This window comes from Manacus vitellinus, unplaced genomic scaffold, assembly GCF_001715985.3.
Source record: "Manacus vitellinus isolate BGI_N305 unplaced genomic scaffold, ASM171598v3 scaffold_7_pilon, whole genome shotgun sequence".
Lineage (NCBI taxonomy): Eukaryota > Metazoa > Chordata > Aves > Passeriformes > Pipridae > Manacus > Manacus vitellinus.
Window position 1 is genome coordinate 23269042 of NW_021940813.1, and position 23084 is coordinate 23292125.

At 39.5% G+C, this 23084-nt stretch overlaps 1 protein-coding gene across 3 annotated transcripts in view; it reads right to left on the reverse strand.

Annotated features, from left to right (window-relative positions):
• The window catches only part of RASA3 (RAS p21 protein activator 3), a 90448-nt gene that overhangs the window by 54562 nt on the left and 12802 nt on the right, over positions 1-23084 (reverse strand). For all 3 annotated transcript variants that reach the window (XM_018084183.2, XM_018084182.2, XM_018084181.2), the window contains exons 3-4: positions 12498-12592; positions 1856-1932 (exon numbers count right to left, since the gene is read on the reverse strand). In XM_018084183.2, the coding sequence (XP_017939672.1) occupies positions 1856-1932; positions 12498-12592 (172 nt within the window). The remainder of the gene's footprint in view (positions 1-1855; positions 1933-12497; positions 12593-23084) is intronic.

The window sequence follows — 23084 nt, forward strand, 5'->3', positions numbered from 1 at the left end:
AAGGGAAAAGTTAGTATCAGCAGACAAAAGCTTGCTTGAGCTCCGATTTTCAAATTTTGTTTCCAAGAGTCAAGGGCTCATTTACTGAACAATACCTTGCAAATCACGGTTACAAAATGCTTTGCAAACCAATCTAAGTTTTTTCTCTGCATTGTAAAAATTTAATGGAATAGTCTTCAAATCATTGCCATATAGGCAAAAATTTGAATAAAGCCTTAAAACCTGTCTGGCTAAATGAACAGACAGGTAGAAAAACATGTTGCACACTGCCATACTGTTAAAAGTAGTCACTCTTACTGCTTTCCATGAAGCAAGAAGCTGCATGTATTACATATATAGCAGGACCGTTTCAGACAGCTATTTCTAGCATTTCAGGACTTTCACTGAGAAATCCATTGGTACTGTAATGTTATCAGGTCTCACTTAACAGAAGACAAAACCCTTAAAAGAAAACTCGCTGTGGCATGACACGCTCTTGGAACAAAACAAAGGGAGGTAAACACTTCTGAAGGCCCTTCTGTATACCACCTAACTATTCAAAATAGAACATGGTGAGAGTGAAAGAATGTTTCAGTTAATTTATGTTTGCAGAGGCACAGACACCACAGGGTCTTAACCACAATTGGGGTTCAAAAGACATGGACAGAGGCCTCTAAGGCTGCATCACTCCTCTAAGGAGTGCAATACATATCTCCAGAAAGGCCAAAGCAAAAAAACCACCCAACCTGGTATTCAGTATAACTGTGCTCTCTTCTCTAAGCATAGTATCCTCCAGGCCTGCTCTGAGTACAATTCAAGCTCAGTGATAAGTCCACTGTCCTGTATGTCACACATGCATATACCCTCTCTCACAGCAGACACATGGAGTAGAAAGGCAAGAAACTGCCTTTTCCCACCTTCTATTTCCCCCTCTTCTGCAAAGTCTTAGGATCTACAGCAATACAAACAACACTTCAACAGAAGACACCAGCCTAGGACTTGGTAGATACAAGTTTGTGCTCTGATTTCTCAGAACGTGTGGTAATCGTTTGGTCTGTGCAATGGAAAATGACATGACGAGAGTCCTCAGGTAGTAGTTAGAGGAAGGTTGGGCCCTCCAGGTGCTGCAAAGCTATACTGACATAGCAATTTTTGTTCTGAGATACAGCAGTTACTTAACAAGTTCACTCAAACTCAAAGCCTACAAAGCAACTTTCACCAGACTATCCCTGTTATTCGCTCTGCCTCTTCACAGCAGACAGCAAAGAATTCAAATGTACCTAATCCAGAGCTCTGATAGGACCTGTCAGAAGCCAACCAGCTCTGCCACTGCTTCTGAAGTAGCCACCTGCAAGTGTTTGGTGTGGTCAGAGAGCAATGGTCTTCCAGATTTCTACTCAAGAGGACAGCAAAATCTTACTCCCATCTGAGTCCCGTGGCACCTATGTTTCAACTTGAATGAGACTGTATTGCTGATTCTGAGGCTGCTTTAAAAACTGATGGCAGACGTGTTTGTTAAGTCAACTCTGTAACACACTGTCACCACACAAGTTGTGCTACAAATTGCTTAACTGGTAAGGTCCTTAATGAAAATAGAAGCACATTATTTTATTACCCTTTGATGTCTTTTTAGTATTTATGCTATGACTAAATTGGATAAAAGATTTATTAACATTTAAGGCTATTACAAAGAAAATGATAACGTGGAGAGAAGGAGAAAATGAAAAAATCTCACATCCCATAAATTCATAGGGATACTGTTGATTAAGAACATTTAATGTCCAAATCAATGTTTTGATTCCTCCAACTATTTTTAAATGAAGTACTGCATATTTGTGTGTTTCTCATAACTCTGCAGTTACATTTCAAATCCTACCGTGTTGCAAGTTTATGGCAGACGACGCCAGTGTCTGTTATTACTTCACTCAGTCTCAGCTCGAGGTGGACCTTCCCCTGAAACACACCAGAAGCACCAAAAAGTTAGTTTTATGCATACTCAGTCAAACCATTCCAACTTAAACTGAAGCAAGCCAGCTAGTGCAAGTAATTCCAGAAGAAGCATAAAGATTAAGTAATAACTGTGTAACTATGATCTTTCAACTGCCAGAGAATCCAGATTAGTAGCCATTTATGCATATTTCAATGCATACTTCCCACCATTATCTTATCTCTGTATGTTTTACCTATTAAAGGATAAGGAGTATCACAAAAATGTTGTGTTGGAGCTTTATCTATAATTAGCATTTCAAATATTAAGCAAGTATCTGCAACACTATCATTGAAAAGCTACCACAGAAGTGCATTATAAATTATCACCTATATGTTTTAAACATTATAAAAATAAAATCTATTAAACAATATAAATTGTGACACAAGTATCAGCAAAACTATACTGAACAACCAAAAGAAACCCCCACAAAAAAACATTCAAACATGTTGAATGCTATTAGACAGTCTTCATTTCCTTACCATCACACTAACTTTACTATGACTTGGGTTAAGATATTATATATTGAAAGCTGGTGAAGGCAGTTCAAAGCACAGCTAGGAGTGCAGCAACAATTAAGTAGCCTGGTCCTCTTAGGCTGAGCAGTATAAACAAACCCAGTGCCCAAAAACTTGTCCTGAAGAAGCCTATGAGATTGTTTCTTACTGCTACAGTCAATTCTCTTCCTTTCCTAGTGTATTCCCTTCCCTTCCTAGTGTATTCCCTTTCTCAGTTCCATTTTTTCTGCCTTACCTTGAATGCATATTCCATACTTTCCTGCACTTCACTCTTTCACTCTTCAAACCTCTATCACCTACTTATACCTTTAGTATTCTGACTCAGCAACAGTTTTTCCCATGCCAGGGCTGGAATATAGACCTTTCAAGTACATGTGGCAGATGATACTGGTGTTCATCCAGAAAACTAGGAAGACAGCCTCTCCAATCTGTATAAAAGCCCATGGTTGCAGAGGTATCACAGCAGCTCGCTGGCATTTTGAACAGGGAAGGACCCAAATACGTGCGTTAGTTTAAAAACAAGACTCCTGCCAGATATCTTTTGCCTTATTTTAAACAAAATAATTAAACCCCCCTGCCCAATGTAAAACCCAAAGGTGTTGCATTTCGCTGTCAGACTCCTGATCCATCTCTTTCAGCAAGACAGGTATCCTTCACCCTGTCAGTGTGTACACAAGTCAACATGTGTCACTGGCTTCTGAACTGAAGCCTATCCTCACGCATAAGAGCAGGACTTCTCTGCACAAATGCATAAAAAGCCACTTCTAAATCCAGCTCTTAAGGACTCTGTACCACTGCAGTGCCCACTGTACATGACAAGAGCTGAGTACAGAACCAGCTAAGAACTCTAGTTAAGCACTTTGGTTTTCTGCCTTCTGTTTTACTATCTTTTCCCTTATTCTTCACTGCTCTCTCTTCCACTGGTCAAATGTTTAATTACAGGAACTAGACCATTAGACTCTGGAGAATAAAGTTATATTGTGAACAGGTAAAAACAATTGCTGCTATCTTGCATGCCACCTTTAATAGAGAAATCAAGATTAATACAAGTTTTGAAGAAACTGAGAGACAGGAACAAAGATCTAAAAACTCCAGAGAAAATATCCTTTTGTAGAAAAATACTAAGGGAAGAAAATGTTTTTATAGAAATATTTATGCTTTTTATTTATTGTAGCTTTCATTTTTCTCTTGTGAAGGTTTTGAAAATGGTCAGCTGCTCAAAAAGTGACTCAGAGCTTCATACAGCAAAACAGAGGTCATGGGATCACTAGGACCAGCAGCCTACAACTATTCCCAAAACACCTTCCTGTGTTTTACTTCCAGTTAGAAACTCAAATACCTTAAAATAAGGCTGGTAGGGTTAATTCACAGAAAATGTAACTCCTACATAAACAGAATGCTTTTTCCCAAATCAATTAGGCAAAATGTAAGGATTCACCTGAATAAGTTTACTCCTGTGCTAGGTTTAGCTAGGTTTACAAAATATCAGATAACTCATTTTTCAAGGGGAAGACTGAAAACTGCAATAAATCAGTATCTTAAGATCAAAAGTTAATCTATTCAACAAGAAGGTCAATTTATAATGGATTAAAAGTACCACAGAAACAGGGAATTGCCATGATTCTTACTGACAGATTATAAGAAAAAAATTCATATTTTTATTATTAAGAGAATTACTGTAATAATAACAAGAGTCTCCAATTGTAGTAGATGTGCAGTTACAGACAAAACTCACAAGCAGGAAAGGTTAGATAATGCAACAGGATAAAAAAAATACTGTCTCTGTTTTACAGCTGAAACAGTGCCTTGATCCTGCTCAGACAGAATCCCTTTTTTGGAGTCAGCACCTGAATCTAGGCTCAGTCCTGGGCTTTAAGGTCATTAAACTTTTTTCCCTTCAGCACATCAAAAAACCTTAGAAAAATCTGGAGGTTTGACAATTCTGAAGTAGAATGTATTAATTACTCAAAACATTTCCATTAAAAAATATATTTCAGGATGTTCCTAGAAGCAGCTATGCTTATTAGCATAACCTTCTCATCTGGAAGGACAGGACCTTCTCAAGGAACAAGTTGACAGAGTGCCAAGTCAACTGTTGAACACTTCCTTTTCCATAAACTCCAGTTGATACGGAAGGTGAGTTCATAGGCTGTACATCCTTCCTAATCACATCTAACATCACAAAATGGGGCCAGCCAGCTTCCATTTTTCAATTATTGATTAAAGAACCCATCAGTTGAATGAATTTCTTGTAAGGAAGTACACAATATTCAAAAGGAAATCAGTAACAAACCAAACTTTTGAAAGATCTTACAGAGGAAAAAACCAAATTATGTTTGTTAAATATACCCTTTACTACACAAACAGTTATCTGAAAACCAAACTTGAAACTGATCATAAGAAGAAAAGAAAAAGCAGACTCAAGGTCCTGGTTTTATAGATACAGGAAAAGCCTGCCTCCAACCACCTCCTTTCTCCTTGGAATGCAGCTGTGAGTTACTGCAGATTGAAACACTGATAGCACAAAAACTCCTGGAAAAGGTAGTTGTCTACTATTAAGCCTCCTGGACAAGAGGTTCTACTTCTCATTAGCCTACTCAATTTTGCTGGGAACTTCTCCCTTGAAGGTGTGAGTGCACCTGCATGGAAGTTTTCAAAACATTTATCCCATATGGGGACACTTTTCCCAACACAGTTCAACTCTGCTCTCCGCTCAGTAGTGTGGAAAGAGGGATTATGAGTGCCTTTTGGCTCTTCACTCCTCATCCTGCTGGTAAAGACTTACTGCAGGCAGTCTCATACTAGTTCCTGGAGATGGGTGAGTTGTAGGAGAGGACTAGGCTAAGCAGGTGACATGAACCACAGTCCACTAGTGACTAACGCCAACACAATACTTTTTTTTGAATCTCAAATTTAGGACTATGATAGCCCTGGTGTGTTGGTTTATTTTCTCTTGCTGCAATTTGTCTGGAGAAATGAGCATTGGAAGAACTCAGTGGCGTACACAGACCATTCCAATCTAGGGAACAACTTGTGTTGTTGCTTTCTCAGTCTTTCCAAATTTTATTTCATCATATAGCCAATGTTATTGAACAGATCCTGTCTACTTTGAAACCCTCTTAGGCAAGTTTCTAAGATGTCACTTTCTGGCACTGGTAAAGCTTAAAAGCAAACAATAAAACCGAGGCAAACTCTAAGGGCTCACTAAATACTGCCCTTGAGGGAGTGGGAGAGGAAAGACCAAGGGTGCAGCTATTGCTTTAGGTAAATCCAAACCTGCAGTATTATCAGCAGCCTCACATAAGGTTACAGTCTAACAGCAGATTTGAGAGCAGGAGGAAGAGTTTGTTTGCTGTCTACATTTGCTGCTTGTAACAGCTGCTCCTTCCTTTAGCAGAGGGCAGCAGGCAGCTGGGAAAGGTCTAAGGATCATGCTCCAGATCACAGCCTGCCTGCTGGGCCACAGTGCAGCACACAAGAAACTGGAACAAAACCCAGTCTATTGCTGAACAGCTCTAATGAACACTGCATGGATTCATAAATGCTAAGCAAAGCAGAACTGATGACTGCTTGCTCTCCATATGTGCAAGCTTGTCAGAATTGCTCAATAATTGGCAAACAACTTCACATGGCACAATGTTAACTTTCCTGTTTCTCTAAGGGGAGAATGCAGCCATATGGTCAAAATCCTTATAATCAATCGTGTTTTCCTCTCAAATACTTTGATGAGATACAATATGTAGACAGCGTAAATGAAAGGTTTTAATTTCCCCAGACAAATTGTGTTCTGCAGATAGAAAACCCAGGCATGCTACTTTAAAACCACGTAAATATTGTTCAGAAGTAGGTGCTCCTTACCACATGCCATGTTACAGACTAGCTATTGAAGAGTAACAGACCAAAACCTGACTGAATGTCTTAGTCCTTTGTGGGGTTAAGTCTCAATGCTCCACTCTTACAGTCACATAGGGCGGAAGTCTTGCCACAAAGCAGGATCTGGTCGATAGCTGGTCTTTTCCTTTATCACAAACATTATTTACCATTGTTGATGCATGGCTCAGTTGTTTGAAATAATTTTGTCAGTAGGCATTTAGCCTTGAGAATCTCCCCACCCTATCGAAACAGACATTTCATCTCTTTTCAAAATAACTAGAAGATAGAAACCTAAGAGCCACTGTTCACAAAATAGAGGGTAACACCCATTTATTTCCTGTGTGTGGTAAAAAGCTGATACCAAACCTGGAAGCAACTTCTTTTTACAATTTGCATATACCCATGCTTACAATAGGTTGTACAAAATGCGTCAGTGGTTCATCTTTACATGAGAAGCATTTAAATACTTACACAAAGATAGCAAATATCAGTGTTGGACAGTGAGCATGCAATGCTCTTAACTGTTCAACAGATAATGTAATTCTATCAATCACTGAAGTGAAACAGCCCTATACAGTTGCTCCTAAAGATAATTTGCTCAACCTTGTCCATCTTCAAATACATATCCTTAAATAACAATTAGCATCAGAGTCATTGCAGTTCAACACGATTTGTTTGACAAATATAAAGAGCATTGATTTACACAGAACAGGAAGTGGGCAGATATGCAAGAGTCTGTGGAAACAATATTATGAAGGTAGAGTGAAAAAAATAACACAGTAATACACTTCCAGCTTCCTTTGCAGTTCTGCGATAAACTTCTTTGTCACACAGGACTGAACGAAGAAGAGCTAATTCAAAAGCTTGTGGTGAAACCTTGGCTCTGATGAACTCGTGGCAAAACTCCCACCCTGGCAAGGCCAAGATTTCATTCATGAAGCCTGACACTTGGGATAAAGTTTCTGCATTCAATGGGAAGGTTATGACAAAGGAGGAAAGGTTTTTTTGAGGAGCACAGAGTGCCCTGGATAGATTCTTCTGCCTAATACAGAGGCAGCATTTCAGAGCCAGTAGTGATGTCCAGCACAACAAAAGAATTTTAGATGTACTCTCCAAACATACCTGTAAGTAATGTTTTCCACTAATGAAGTCTCGTACACCACATGACACTCATATCAGTCCATACTCAGGAATAGGCATGTTTAAATCAACAATAGTCAAAGGCCTATGCAGGCAAAATGCTAATGTGGTGAAGGGCTTCTGGTGTCTGAAGAAAGTACTTAACATCAGTAAATCTTTTGCACAAAGCTTTGAGTGCAGAAGGTTAAAATGTGAGACAATTTGCTTCCTCAGTGTTGGTTATCTGCCCTTCACATGTCTTTTATTTTTTTAAGTCGATAGCCAAATAGCTATGTTTCAGACACATTAAAGTTCTTATGAGAAGGAAAGGGAAATGAGCAATTTTCAAGTTTTTGTCAGACTTTTTTTGCCCCAACAATGAGTTTTTCATAAGACCTTGAGTATGATTGGCTTTGGAAAAGCACTCTGTCATTTAGAACCGAGAACTCAGCTGTATGAGGATATGACCATTTCACATTTGTCAGTGCTGTGGAGGAAGTAACTAAAGCACACTTGAAAAGGGGAACTTTTAAAACAAGAGCCTGGACAGGAAAACATGTCAGAATGATCTAATTCTCCTTACATTTCTCCCCTGCTTTGGTATATACAGACTACATGGTTTGGAGTATGCTGGTGTATACCAATATTAATTGGAATATCTCTGGATCTTTAACCACTCCACTGATTACATGCACACAAAGGGCATTCAGGTTGCAGAGCCCAAACTTCACAAAACAGACTTGAACTACGAAATTACTGTGAAAAAAAATGAAGGGGAAAACTATTCAAAAACAGGAAAGGCCTTTTAGAGATTGCATGTGCACTTGGGCTTAAATTCCGCTGAGAACACATGGACCACTGAGAGCATCTGTCATCTACAGCCCTAGGCAAATATCTGAATCAGTTACTGTTGGGTAAACTTCCTTCTGTGAAGAAAAGGCAAACATTCATGGATCAAAAGAGATGTACACACAACAGCAGGGTAATTTTTGCTTCCAGATCTCAAAAAGCATGAGAATGCAAATCCTGAAAGACAAATGACTAGTAGAAAAGAAACAGGTCCCATGGAAAGTGTGTAACATCATGCTCTTATGGACTTCAAAGACCTTAGAAAGTTGTTTCTTCTGCTGTTAGTCCCTCCCTTCCAGTTGAAGATGCTTGATTGTTCATAGTCTATTTCAATACAGAAGATAAACCATTTTCAGTAATGGCTTAATTCCTATTTTATTTTTCACTGAAATGCTTGGGCTCTTGTACTGTCAGACACTGGGTGTTCAGCTCTGGGCACAGTACCATCCCACTGAGGAGGTAGGCTCCCTCAGAAGACGGAAACTTAAAATTCCTTAAACTAAATGTGCACAAACCCACTTGGTTATAGCATCATACTTTTAGAACAAGTTTTCCAGTCCAGAAAGTTAAGCCATATATTAATCTTTAACAGCTGCTGTTAACTTTCATTCTGCACTCTGTATAATAAAACTTCCTACTCACATTTAATGTTTTAGTCTATATTTAAAAAGGAAATATTCACATATCATGTAATTTCATATTGTATGCCAAACACAAATACAATTTTGCTGGAGTTTCATAATTTGTTCTCCACAGAGCTGCTCAAACTTAAGCACCTAGAGCACAACTTATGTCATCACCCAGCTATATCTAAACAGCATTCAGGACAAGAGTAGACTATGCAATATGCCATTTTCAAACTAGTGAGAGCAAAACCAGCCAGTAAAATGGGGGGGGTATTGATGAATTCTGTCAACCTCAAGGGGCAGTTACAATCCATTGATGAATGACAAAGCGCTTCGGTTCTGAATGTTACTATTGCCCAAGGAAGGGAAATTCAGAAGCACCTGATGATGATGGTTATCCCAAACAGGCAGGTTTGCAAGACCAAACAGTGAACCAAAACCACAAAGGGCATGCCTTTGGTGGTAATGCCTGATCTGCATCTGTGGGCTGAGCAGCTGCACAGTCCCACCTGTGCTGCTCATGTGAGACTAAACAGCATCAGTGCTGAGGTCACAGGCCTCTTAGCAGTCACTTAGCCTAGACAGAAAATGCCCTCATTTCTTCCTCAAGATGAGCAATCGTGCCAGACTCCTTTACTTGCTGTCAAGCAATAAATGGAGGTGGCATTAAACCATCTGTGTAGTCTGACAGTTAACGCACTCCTGCTGTCAGTAACAGCCCTACCTGCAATAAAATTTATGAAGTCAATCTCACTCCTGACAATACAAAGCACCTTTATAAGACAGCAAGAATCAGCAATGTTGTAAAACCATAAAACTGAATTAAAAAAGCCTTGAGCTAAACACCTCGGAAACAAAGTTCAACAAGGTTATATGACATTAACACTTACATATTGATTTTTTAAATGTAAAGGAACTCACACAAGTGAAGTATAAACCATGTTGAACAAAATTTTTAATTCTACTCATTAAACTCTGGATAGCTCAAAATATCAGTTCTTACATCACAAATTTATTATCCATAATTTCAAATCAGTCTTTCTATTCTGAAAAAATGAGGCTAAATATGTCTTGGAATTGGGCCACAAGAACCCTGGTATCCAATATCACTAATATTTCAACAATCCGTTGTTTTTAAGCTGGTTTTGAGTTTCTGACTGTGCTGACTGGTCTGCTTAAAATCTGAATATTTTCAGGCTTTGTATGCAGTAAAGTCCTACACAGCTTATCACTGTCACTCAGTTTCTTTGACATCATGGCCTAATGAATTAGAAAGAATTATAAACCTGGTCTCTTTTTTCTTTTTTAATTCCTCACTCTGATTGTATGACCTCAAGCAAGTCACATTCTTTCTGACATTTATTCTCACTGTATTCCAAGTGTTGGAGTGACAGTAGCTTACCTCAATACGGTGCTGTGATGCATAACTAAATAGCCATGAAGTGCTCTACAACATGGAAAATAGTATTAAGGCCACTGGCTGACAAAAACAGAAGATGCATGAGTTCCCTGGCACACAGCTCGATGTTTAATCCACTAGATTATAAGGCAAATGGGAACAACTGCTCAAATGATAAAACTGATAGTGTTAAAACTGCTTTTGTACTACTAATATTTGCATGATTCACTGCAAATTTCAATTCACTAAAAATTTCTCAAATTATTTTCCTTAAAATTGCACAAAAACTGAGTAATGCTGCATAAATACCTACCATTAACACAAGTATTCCTTTTTTCTCTTATAAATGAAAAAGTGTTTAGAAAAACAACTGAGACACTGCAAATGTAAAAACAGAAAAACACAAAAATACTTAATTTGGCTATTTTCACTTGCATAAGAACTCATACGAAACATTTACAAATTTGCTTCCGGTATTATGGAAAAACAAAGCCCTCTTGTAGACTTCCTAACATAAAGACCAAAGAATATTTAAGTAAATGGATAAAATCATCAGAGAACTGTTCATATTTACATTAGTTGTAATAAATTCTTATCATGGAGCCCAGAAAGAGCTTTTAACAGTCAGGCTCTTGTAAAGATACAAATAGCGGAAGTGATAAACTGTACAAACAATTACAGAGAACACGCTTTCCAGCAAATATTGTGCTCCTCATCCCTCCAAAAGCTAGAGCTGCCTGCAAAGCTTTTTGTTATGAGTTCACAGCTTATATTACCAGTGCTGTCCTAGAAAGCACCTCAGTCTAAAAAGCTTCCACAAACTCACTCTGTAAATATTGTAACCAAATAAACAATGCAGAAGCTTATCCAAATATTTGCCTTCTTCAGCTGATAAATTACAAAGGGAAAGTTTTCTTATCCTACAGGAAATAAACACTAAATCTACTGTTCTAAAGGCAGTGTCATAAGAGGCTTTGGGGTAAGAAGACAGGGAAAACAGAGTAAACAGAATAGATCTCCAAGTTAAAAGGCTCTTAAAAGCCTTTCCATTACCAGTGATATTGAAATGTGGCATTAAAGAAGATCAATATTTTTCAAGAGAAAGTCACAGTCTGAACAGGCTGTCATGAGGCTTTCTTTGTATCACATGTACAACGGTGTATTATTTGTCTCTCCAAATAAAAAGAAAATCTAACCTTGAATGTACTTTCACATCCAGTTCACCACACATAACCACACTATATGTTGGAATGTGTGTGCTTTTTAAGTGTCATTTTCCAACTTGGTATGTGCAGACCTGCACGCAGACTGAAAAGCTAAGACACCGTGTCCGACCCTACCACGTGGCAGTACCTGAGCAGCATTTCCCCTCTCAGTTATTTGAGACTTTTGCACAGGTCAGACATTTACATCTGTGGCCTCCTAAGCAAATATTGTGGTTCAAAAGGGATCTGTAATATATACTTAGAGGGGAAAAAAAAAAAAGCAACTGGCTTGGTATCCTGTTACATCATTTTAATTTCTTGCTTTGTTGTAATGACTGTTTTCACAAGATCTAATATCATAACAGAAAATAGAATCCGCTTGAAGAGAGGTTAAATACAAAAAAAGAGAGGAGTCTTGCTGTGTACAAAAATCTGCAAAGTACTAAACCCTAAATAAAGCTGAAGCAATACAATTATCAGCATTCCCACTGTTTGGAACACGGCCTAGAAATCTGGTAAGGAGTGTTTTTTATGTCTGAGATGTACTTGTTGCAATTCTTGTGACAACCTGCCAACATAACTTTTTAAAACAGTGCCTGAAGATACTACTTTCAAGATGGCTCCACTTCCTGAGGAATCAACAGTCATTTATAGGGCCTGAAGTTATTTGATACTTGAGATACACACACCCTTCCTTGAATCAGTGACCCTGATAGTTCACAAAGTTTTATTTACTCCTGTAGGCAGAATCTTGATCCCTACTGATTTATGCACACTTGTAATTCACCCTGTGGTTATCACCAAAACCTAAACCATACTAATGGGCAACACTTCCTTTTTGTAGAGAAACAACACATCTGTCCTAGAGCTATGAAACCCATAAAGCTGCCATGACCTTGTTACAAATACTCCTTTGCCAAGATATTTCCTTAACAATCTCACCTGTACTTCTGAATCAGCATCAACATGCTGTAGTTGAAACCAAGTGTCTCTGTTATGATACTTTTGAAGATCTTCTTTCTGTATAGCTACCTTTCCTGGAAATAAAACAAAACAGAAGCATAGTTTAAGATAACGTTGTAGCTCCCCAAAAGTACATTTCCATCAAAACCAAGTTTTAAAACAATGATTTAAGGACTGTCCTATTCAAGAAAGGCTTTAGAGTAAGGAAAGATATTTTTGGGCATTCTCCTTTACACAGTACATAATGATGAGCCCAATATTAATGATGGCACAATTCTGATAAGCATCTTTTTCCACTTCACATTGTGAATGACTTCAAATTCCTAACATCATACTCACCTAAAAGAGTGAAGCACTGGGGCCTGCAGACAAGCTTGTAAGTATGCTTATTGTAAAAACATCATTCTTATTTCTTTGACATGTAACTAAACTTGTGGGAAGAAAAGCTTGGAAACTGTTGGAGACAGATTTTTGAGGTAGATGTCCATAACAATCCCAAAATAAAGTTCCATGCATGGGTTATTGCTAACAACATTTTAGGGTAAGGCTTTTCACTACATAGATTTGTAGGAGAAGGGCAACAACTAGGGATGTCAAGTCCTAACAGATTCCCAGATCTGCACTTTGAGGCCCTGTTGACTCATCTCCCTCACTCAAATTTTTTAAGGGTTTGATTCTGCAACACAGAGCAACCCAAGTACCACCTCTGACCGTAGAGAGGAAAAAACCAAACCACCCCAAAAAACACTGTAGACCTTTCACTCTCACCTTTTTTCACTACTCTTATCCCTATCAAATTAGCTGTTTTGGTAGTGAGGGTAACTCACTACCTGTTCCATGAGCCTGTTCCATGCTGCAAACTAATGTACATGAATGCCAAGGACTAATATATACGTAGAGTAGAAACTTTTGTCTTGCCTGGTCTCTCTCAGGCATTATGCAAAGCAATGAAACTTTTTCCAAGTGTCTTTCTTTGTATACACAAAGCTGAGCGTAGCATGCCTGAGGAGCACGTGATTCTCAGAGAGAAGCTTTGGGTTGGCTGGTTCCCCAGGCACTGAGCAAAGCAGCATGTTCAAAATGAAAGAATCCAGGACAGTCAGAGACATTGACTTGCTCACATACAGTTTGCAAACACTGCTTTGCTACAGAAACACACAGTTTCTTTACCCAAATACCACTGGATAAAAAGTCACAGTCCTAGTGGGAAAGAGACTTCAAAGGCTTCCTAAATTCATTCAGTTTGACCAGACATTAGTAATATGTTACCTCAGAAAATGTTAACAGAACACATTTACAAAGGAAATAAATTAAAAAAAAAAACCAAAATGAAACAAAACAAACAAACAAAAACCCAAACAAAAAACTCCCACACAATGGAAGACTACAAAAATGGTAAACACAAAGCATTCTCCCCTCTGAAATCTGAAAGCTTATGGCAGTCCCAGCAGCAAGTTGTTACACACCAGCATTCTCTCAAATTATGGCCTTTAGCTGCTGCTGGATGGTTTCACCCAGCCCTCCTGTTTGCTGGGCTGCTTCTCATACCATGCTGCTGCTGCATTCTTCTGTCGGGCTGCTTTCCAGATTTTCAGTCCCAGTTTCTGAAGTACTCTGCCTTCCTTCTGAAGCTGCCCTCCCTAGTATCTGCCAGGATTTCTGCTCTAGCTTCCACAGAACTCCTGATCTATTACTCCCAAGTCTTGCTCATTCTGCTCTCAGCACTCTCCTACTGGCTTGTCCTTTAGAGATTACCAGATCCATCTTCTGTCAAACATTTAACTAGAGATTAACATGGCAGATTCATTACCAGCCTCTTTATTGGATATGCAGAGTAAGTGACTTGAGACTTCTTAGAAAAGCAGTAATTACACAAACCTACAAAATAATATGGTAGAAACGGTAAATAAGACATCTGAACTGTGCTGAACAGGAGACACCAAGTTATGCTGCTGAGAATCTAGGTGATGATGTCTGTGTTTTGGTTGCTGGGGAACCTAGTTTCTCTAAAACACTTTAAGAGAAATACATTTGAGCGGATGACCTTCCAATAATTGCTTTGGACTTTAACTGAAATTGTTTACTTTCACTGCTTGCTATCCTCACTGTACCCTTTAATCTCTTGCAGAAATCCTCCACCCGACTGCAGCATTGCACACGCTTGCCAAACACCCTCACCTACATCAGTCTCATTCACAGTCACTTCCCATGCAGGGAGCATCCTTGCAGAAAACTCAAGGTGGGTGCAGTATCTGCACCTGTACATAGCATAAATGGTGTGATCACTGCCCCCCCCTTTCAGCAGGGAGTTCCACTGCTCTCTGTCAAGGGTGGCAGGACAACCCAGATAGGTCTGCCCACAAAGTCAGTACATAATTGCAGTACAAAGTGTTCACGGGTAATGGCACATGCCTCCCGCTTTGAGAGGGTTAACATGGTGCTACAACTGTTTTGATTAGGAAACTGTTTGAACAGCACTGTTTGCTCTGCACACAAGCAAGTCTTATTAATGACTGAAACTTATTGACTGGGCTGGCTATAATCCAGGGGCTTCCATTGCATACCAAATGATTCACAAAGGAGAAAATTCTACTAGGGGAAAAAAAAAGGGAAGGGACAGTAAAAAGGGGCCTACACTTTGGCCACTCTAAACATATACAAAGACACATTACTGATAGGGCAGAATGTCTGATCTGCCCTGTTAAACAGTTCTCTGTGTACAGGAGCGTCCCTCACATTTTCTGTTATTAACTTTTCACCTGCACCATCCAACTCCATATGCTCATCCAGTCCACATTCCCCCCCCTCCTCCTCACCATATCCACATAAGCCACAGTGCAGGTGCTGAGCAGTTAGGTCCTTGCCCTACTCTACACAGTTCCTGCTCTGCCACTGGCTGACCTATGTCCAACCTGGCTCAAACAACTTGTAGCCTCACCAGAACTAGGTTAAATCCAGGCCAATAATTACAAGCTGTTGGCACCTGTCATTTGACCTGACACTACACAATAAGGACCTATAATTCTGCTTGAAGATAAACCTGACACAAGAGGTCAGAAAGGTTTACCACCACTCATTTACAGGACGTTTTCCTCTTTGTGGTTCTTCAGCGTGCTCCCAAACGTGAGCACATTGTCTTGCACTCTCTCAAGTTTTGGGTGGCTTCCAGACAGCATTGAGAAACTCTAAATCTTGCACCTGAGGCACCCAGCCACTCCTGCTGGTTTCCTAAGGGCCGCCCCAGGCTGCAGAGTCTGTGTCTGTTTAAGCCTTTAGATACTGTATGGGAGGAGGCAGGAAACAGGAGAACATGTTGAACAGTATATGGTGTAATTTCAAAACTTAGTTAAGTTACATTTTTAAAAATCAGATTCTCAGCAGTAAGACCAGCAATGAAAGCATTGTTCTCATCTGAACTAATTTCCTTCTGAAGCCTGACACTCACCAGACCTCAGAATGGAGGAGGGTAGTAAAACCTCAGACACTCCTGCATGTTTTTCACCCATATGGTACCAATTTTCCTATGTCCCCCTACTTCAGACTGAACAGATCTTCACTGGTACATTTAAATCCTAAGTCCTGTGTTCAAAACAAAGACGCAATATGCCACGTCTGACCCCTTCCTTCTGTGAATCTCTCTTTATGGAAAAAACAATATACCAGTAACCCATTACTTGAGCAGCCAGCTCAGGGATGAGTAAATTTATTACCTAAGCCCCTGATGGTCTTAAGGGTGCAAAACACACTTTACAATCCATGGTACCAACCGATTTAAGAGCCTCCCACTTTCCCCACCCATATACCCCTGTCCTCTCAGCAGGTTGTACTGAAACTGTTGAAGAAATTAAGTGAATCCAAAAAAACCCAAACAATGAAAATAAACATTCTGTGGGAAGAGAAGGGAATAAGAAATAAGTTTCAGGGGTCACATGTGGGTGGTGCTGGTATTTTTAACACACAGGTTGTTTCAAGTGACCTGTTTTACAGCTTCCACACTCAAGAGTCACATTAACATAGCTAGGAGACAGAAGATGGTAGAAGGTCAATAATTTGGGCACAGAGGCAGAAATATGCAACAGAGAAGGGTAGTAATTTCTGGCTACACTGCTTGGGAAAGTGCTTGTGGAAGCACTGCGCCCTCAACGCCCAACCCTCTACTGGCTTCAAAAATTTTTCCAAGGCAAGTCCATGCAGCCCATTAACTTGTCCTTGGACATGCCCGTGCTTGTTAATTCAGGGTCAGCATCTCCATACAAAGACTAACAGAGTTGATAATTTGGCTCAGGCATTCTCCATCTACATACAACTACCTTCTGTCTGGATAACCTGTTGGTGACAAAAGGCTTAAGCATCAGTTAAAGGATTATATCTCACCTTTTAATAACAATTTGCCAGTTTGCAGCTGAGATACATGAATATTTAGGACATATGCCAGACTAATAGAAGATTCCTTTAATGAAAAAGAAGTCAAGACAGCAAAAGGAGAGGAGTTCGTCACTTTAAAAGGGCACAAGGCTCCATCTGAAAAGTGATCCAACAGAAGCCTAAAACCAGAGCATTTCAGAAGCTCTTGTATCTTCTCTTTCTCTTGGAATACCTGCACAGTGAAAACAACAGAACTTTGCATATTGCTGCCAAGCGAGCTGAAACAATATAATGTAATATTTTTTTAATACAACACCCTCCATTAACAATGGCTGCAGTACAGTTAATTTATAGCAAAGGGTTAGGTCTGAGTCATACCTTAAAAAGCCACAAGTGCCTAATTAATTCAGTCTTCTTTCAGCTCTGAACAGAGACTACTTTGTCTCCTATATGCTGCAATATTAAGCAATAAGATAGCCTGGAAGCTAGTTCAGAAGTTGCTTCATGTTAGTACGTTAAGCGCACAGGCACACTGTATCAGTAAATTCATTTAAAAATCACTGATATGAAGATGCACAAAGTCCCTTTCAATAGCTGGGAAGACTAAGAACAAATCAGAATCGATTTTAATCAACATTTTAGGCTGTGAGAGCCTTATGAAAGTTTAATTACCTTGGAAACATGAAGCACCACTGCTATTCCAGCCTACCTAGAATTTTATAATTATCTGTATGAAAGGTTATGTCTCATCAAAGAAAAGTACAGAAACTTTGCAAGACAGAAAGGGCTACATGCCCACCTTGTTCAAGAACAGCACAAATTCAGTCACCCCTCCCATAACATGAAACAAGCAAATTCCCTATTTGAGAATTACAAAGATAAGGATGAGAATTTTGGATGACCTAAGGCTTCAGAGCCTTAGAAGTAGCAGAATGGCTCCTTCCCAGCTCCTGTACAGTGCACCATGAAGCACAAGCACTATCAGACCATCTGCTAACATTGGTAAGAATTTAGCAGCAATAATGGCAGAACACTTCCAGCACAGCAACAGTGCATCCTACACAGAGTACTGAGGTATAGGATATGCAAGACCCCAGTTCTGGTTGGTTGGTTTTTTTAAACTATTCCAAATACAGTAAGAGTATCACCTATTAAATCTATTTTTCCCCTTTGAGGGATTTATCTTCTTTAATAAGGCAGAGAAAAGTAGGCTGTGGATTCTACCCTTGAAAGTCAAAAGCTGCAGCATTGCATGAATTATCCTTTATCAGGGTGGTTTTGCTGCTCTCAATTCTGAAGATCTCACCTGGCTAACATCAGAATTTCTACTCTCTCTTCCTGTTAAAAAAAAAAACAAAAACCAAACAAAACAACTAAACAAAACCCCCAAACAAAAAAAGCCCTATCCAACCATACCTCTGGTATCAACTCTCTGCCAGTTACTCTCTGGGCCATTAAAATGTTCATACATTTAAGACACTGGGTATAGCCCATGTTTGGTTGCAATGGGACAATGGATCTGTGGTGATACTCTACATACAGACCATATTAACATTTGTCATTAGGTAAGGAGGAAGGTTGCAAAAAAAGGACAGTTGAGGTTCTAGCACATTATGCTCAGTAGTTTTGTTTATAACATATGTCCTTGTAGGACAAAGAAGAAAATATATCACTTTTTGAAAGCTCAATTTTGTTTTCCTACTCTTGTGATCACCTGTTAAGTTAAAAGGTATTCTGAGTGCATTCTAACAACTTATTTTATGTAGAAAGTATTTATTTTAGCCTCTCTATGCAACTGTAGAGAATAACCTCAGGATAATTCTAGTTTATAGCTTCTTGAGACTTGTCATTGTGGGACAGTCATCCATTTCCTTTATTTCACTAGTAGCTATATTTATACCATAATAGGGAGCTGTATTATTCCCATGTCATCTAACAGTACATTACGGAAACAGTAAAAACCAAGTCGTGACTGCTGCCTAAGCCATGGTCAAGGTAGAAGAAACAGAATGACACAATTTCCTATTGAAATCTTGATTTCTGCTTCATGCTGTATCGGAAGATCTTTCCTGGACTTAGCTAGCAACAAGCATAGTTCAGCAGAGATGATTCTTTTTCATTTTTTTCTTCAAAATCAATAATCAAAAGGTGATGCCTCAGCCACATTTGGTAACAGTTACCTAATAGCAGGAGATGGCTTGCTTTGATGTTTGGTAATAAACACATCTCCTCAGCTTTTGAAGTAGCCATTAACAAAGGCACCTCAAACAGAGCAAGCCTCAATCAACTTTCAATTCCAAGGTGCTTTCAGTCTGCAAGAGTTTCCAAGAACTATGATTTGGTTTCATCTACTTTAGTCCAGAGTAGCTAAGTTTAAGTACCTTCGAAGGCAAATTTGTTTTATTGCCTTACTTTGCTTCACCTCAACTAGTATTAAGCAGGAAGACAATTACAACCTACAGGATTCAATGGCCACAAGAGTTTTAACTTTTTGTAGAACACGCTTAATAACCTCTATGAAGCTGACTTACAGCAGTTAAGTTATAGTAAAGGTAATTAACAGAACCACTCACTAGTCTTCTCCCTGCTGGCTTTCTGCTCCTTCACTGAAAGGCTTCGGCATTTCACATCTGTGTTCTATTCAGTACCATTCCATCCCCATCAGCATGGCAACCAAGCCTCCCCTCAGGAGTACCACAAACTTTCAGAGAAAAGTTCTTACTCCTCAGTACAATACAGGGACAGTGCAGCACTTTTTCCCCCTCAGAACTTCACAGGGGGTGCATTTTGTTCTTTTCAGTTCCTGCTTAACACAGATGTTATGCAAGTCAGGTTCATGCATCTGTTACCAAAACAAATGAAGTGCTCGGGTGAAAAAACCACACTGATTTAAGAAGAGGATAAATAATTGTGTACTTGTCACCTAAAGGGCAAATGATATTAACTAATCTCTCACCACAGCGTTAAGTGACTTGGTGTGGCACATTTCCTGTTTTTTAACTGATCTGTATGTTTAAGGTCACAGCCTGGCAGCCTGAGCTCATTACACACCTACAAGAATACCAGCTTGCGGCATAGCACAGAGATGGTTTTCTGCCTTAAATCTAGCTGAGTTATTAAGGGTGCCACTTTATTAGCACAGCTTGTCTCATTCACCATGTCTAAAAAGCTGAAAAATATCAAAATAATCATTAAAGAACATACATTTACATTGCCTGATGTAGCAGCACTACTATTCTAATATTCTTTCTACTGCATCCAGCCAGAGGTATCTTTTTCCCCTGCTATTATTGGAGGGGTATCAATTGACAGTTTTTCAAGTTATCCCCATCTCCTCAATGTTTTTCTCACTGTAACAACTAGATGGAAAATAGCTATTCTATATACACATGTTCCAGCAAACTGGTCTACTACTACTTCATCATTCAGAAACAAACACATCTAATTTTAAATTATGTTTACCATTACTTTCAGTAGTACATTTCCTAGTCAAAGCATCTCAACATACTGTAACAGTATACAAACTCTAGCCAGTAACAGTCAAAACAGACGATATCAATTAAACAACTTCGGAATAGTTTACTTTCACAGTAACTGTATATTTGCTACATTTTATATAAAAAAGACAAAAATATTTCAGATCCACAGAGCTCTGCATTTTCTTCATTATATTTGCATTTCAATCAGCATCCAAGATTCTTCCAAGACACAGCTGTTCAAGAGTTGTATCTGTTTAGCTAACAAAATCCTAGATGACTTAGCAATTTCAATTAAAAAAACGCAAATGTAATAAACAAACATGCAAACTCAAAAGATATCTTTATCTCCACAATCCTCCCATCCTGTATGCCAGAATAACACAGTATGTTCCAAAACATATCTGCTACACATGCGTTCCAGTTTCTGACTCTGGCTCTCCTCGGAAGTTTACATCAGAGGTTTCAGAGAGTTCTTGTTTTTCATTTTCTCGCTCCCACACCTTCCGCTTTTGGTGGCTTAAGCATTCTCATCTGTCACACACTGAGTTGCATTTCGGAAGTTTAAGAACTTACTATCACAAACTTATACTTCATATTTTAATAAATAAAAGGGTGCCTACTCTGAGCTCCAGTCACCCTGGAAGTCAGTATTATATCACCAAGACAAAGTTCTGGAAATACTAAATAGTGAATCTAAAGGAACTCTGCTAACCAACCATTTTCAAAAGATAGCTACTTGTCAAATTTTCACAATTTTGACTTATACACACTCTGTTCTCTCTGTCTTGAGACCTCCTCAAAACCAGCCAAACAAACAATGCAAAGAGATGCTCAAACATATCAGAGTACACACAAGTAAATTCACAAGCTCAGTAACATATGGACTTAAAATTAGTCTCCTGGATAGAAGACAAAACCCCCAACTCCCTTCTCTGAGAAATGTCATAGCTAGATGAGCATGGGTAACCACATTTTCTTCAACAGAAGCATCTCAAGATGACCTAATATAACAAGTGATCTCTGGAATGCAAACAAAGGGCCCCTAATTGCAGAATTTGGTGGTTCAGTGGAAAAGAGCTTACTCTAGCACTACTCTGACCAAACTTTTTCAGTAGTGACCTCTTCTAAACCTTCCTTGCTCAAGCCTCTTCAAGAAAAGGTTTGAGTCTTAAGACTGAGCTGAAGATACACACAGAGCAGCTATTCAAGTATTACAGACTTTGTTCGAATGAGAGTTCCCTTCCTCAAAAAAACTCCACTGCTGAGCTTTGCTGCTGCTGAATCCCGCTCAAGAGGAACTACTGAAAATAACCACATGCAGTTACTCCAGAGCACTGCTGTCTCTCCAGAACATTTTCCTATTACAAGCAGAACTTTTAGAGTAGTATCAAACTGACAGTAATTCTGGATTTTTTTTCTTCTCTCCATTGCTGTTTATCACACTTCCACATCTTTAAAATGCTTTTCAAAACATGCCTGCGATAAGGAAGAAGGGAAACAGACAGAGGAAGAAAGGGGGAAAAAGACTACAATAGCTAATATGGACTGTAAAGTCTCCATGTAGACAAATAACACCCGAGTTCTGACTTTTAGTGCTACATCAACCATGACACCAAGAAGCTGTGTGGTGGGGTTGACACACTGGAGGGAAGGAATGGCATCCAGGTGGATCTGGACAGGCTTGAGAGGTGGGACCGTGTGAACCTCATAAAGCTCAACAAGGCCAAGTACAAGGTCCTGCACCTGGGTCTGGGCAATCCCAAGCACAGATATAGGCTGGGCAGAGAATAGATTCAGAACAGCCCTGAAGTGAAAAACTTTGGGATGTTGGCGGACAAGAAGCTCAACATGACCTGGCAATGTGCACTTGAAGCCCAGAAAGTCAACTATACCATTGGGCTGCATCAAAAGCAGCGTGACCAGTAGGCTGAGGGAGGAGAGTCTGCCCCTCTGCTCTGCTCTCATGAGACCCTACCTGAAGTCCTGCATCCAGATCTGAGTCCCCCGAACACAAGAAAGATGTGGAACTGCTGGAATGAATCCAGAAGAGGCCACTAAGCTGGTCACAGGGTTGGAGCACCTCTCCTATCAAGACAGGCTGAGATAGTTGGGGTTGCTCAGCCTGGAGAAGGCTGCAAGGAGATCTCATAGCAGCCTTCTAGTACCTAAAGGGGGCTGACAAGAGAGCTGCAGAGGGACTTTTTACAGAGCATTTAATGAAAGGACAAGGGGAAATGGCCTTAAGCTGAAAGAGGGCAGGTTTAGAGTAGATATTAGGAAGGAATTCTTTACTGTGAGAGTGGTGAGGCACTGGAACAGGTTGCCCAGAGAAGCTATGGATGCCCCATCCCTGGAAACTTTCAGTGCCAAGTTGGATGGAGCTCTGAGCAACCTGGTCTAGCGCAAACTGTCCACTTCACTGTGTTTCAACCAGGGTGGTTGAAACTAGATGACCTTTAAGGTTCCTTCTAACCTAGGCCGTTCCATGATCCTAGGATAAGTATGGTAACACAGCAGTTTGCCTACCTATGGATTCTGCAACACATACAAAAGTTAACATTGTGTTTTCCTGAAGAGGCAGTGAAAAATAGAAACCTGAACAATCATTCAAGCATGCAAACAAAAGTCTTTTTATGTTTTCTGCAAGGCCTTCTTTTCATAAACTGCTCCCAGTACCTTTAAGATTACTCTAGCAGCTCCTGAGTAATTCCCCTCCAATGGC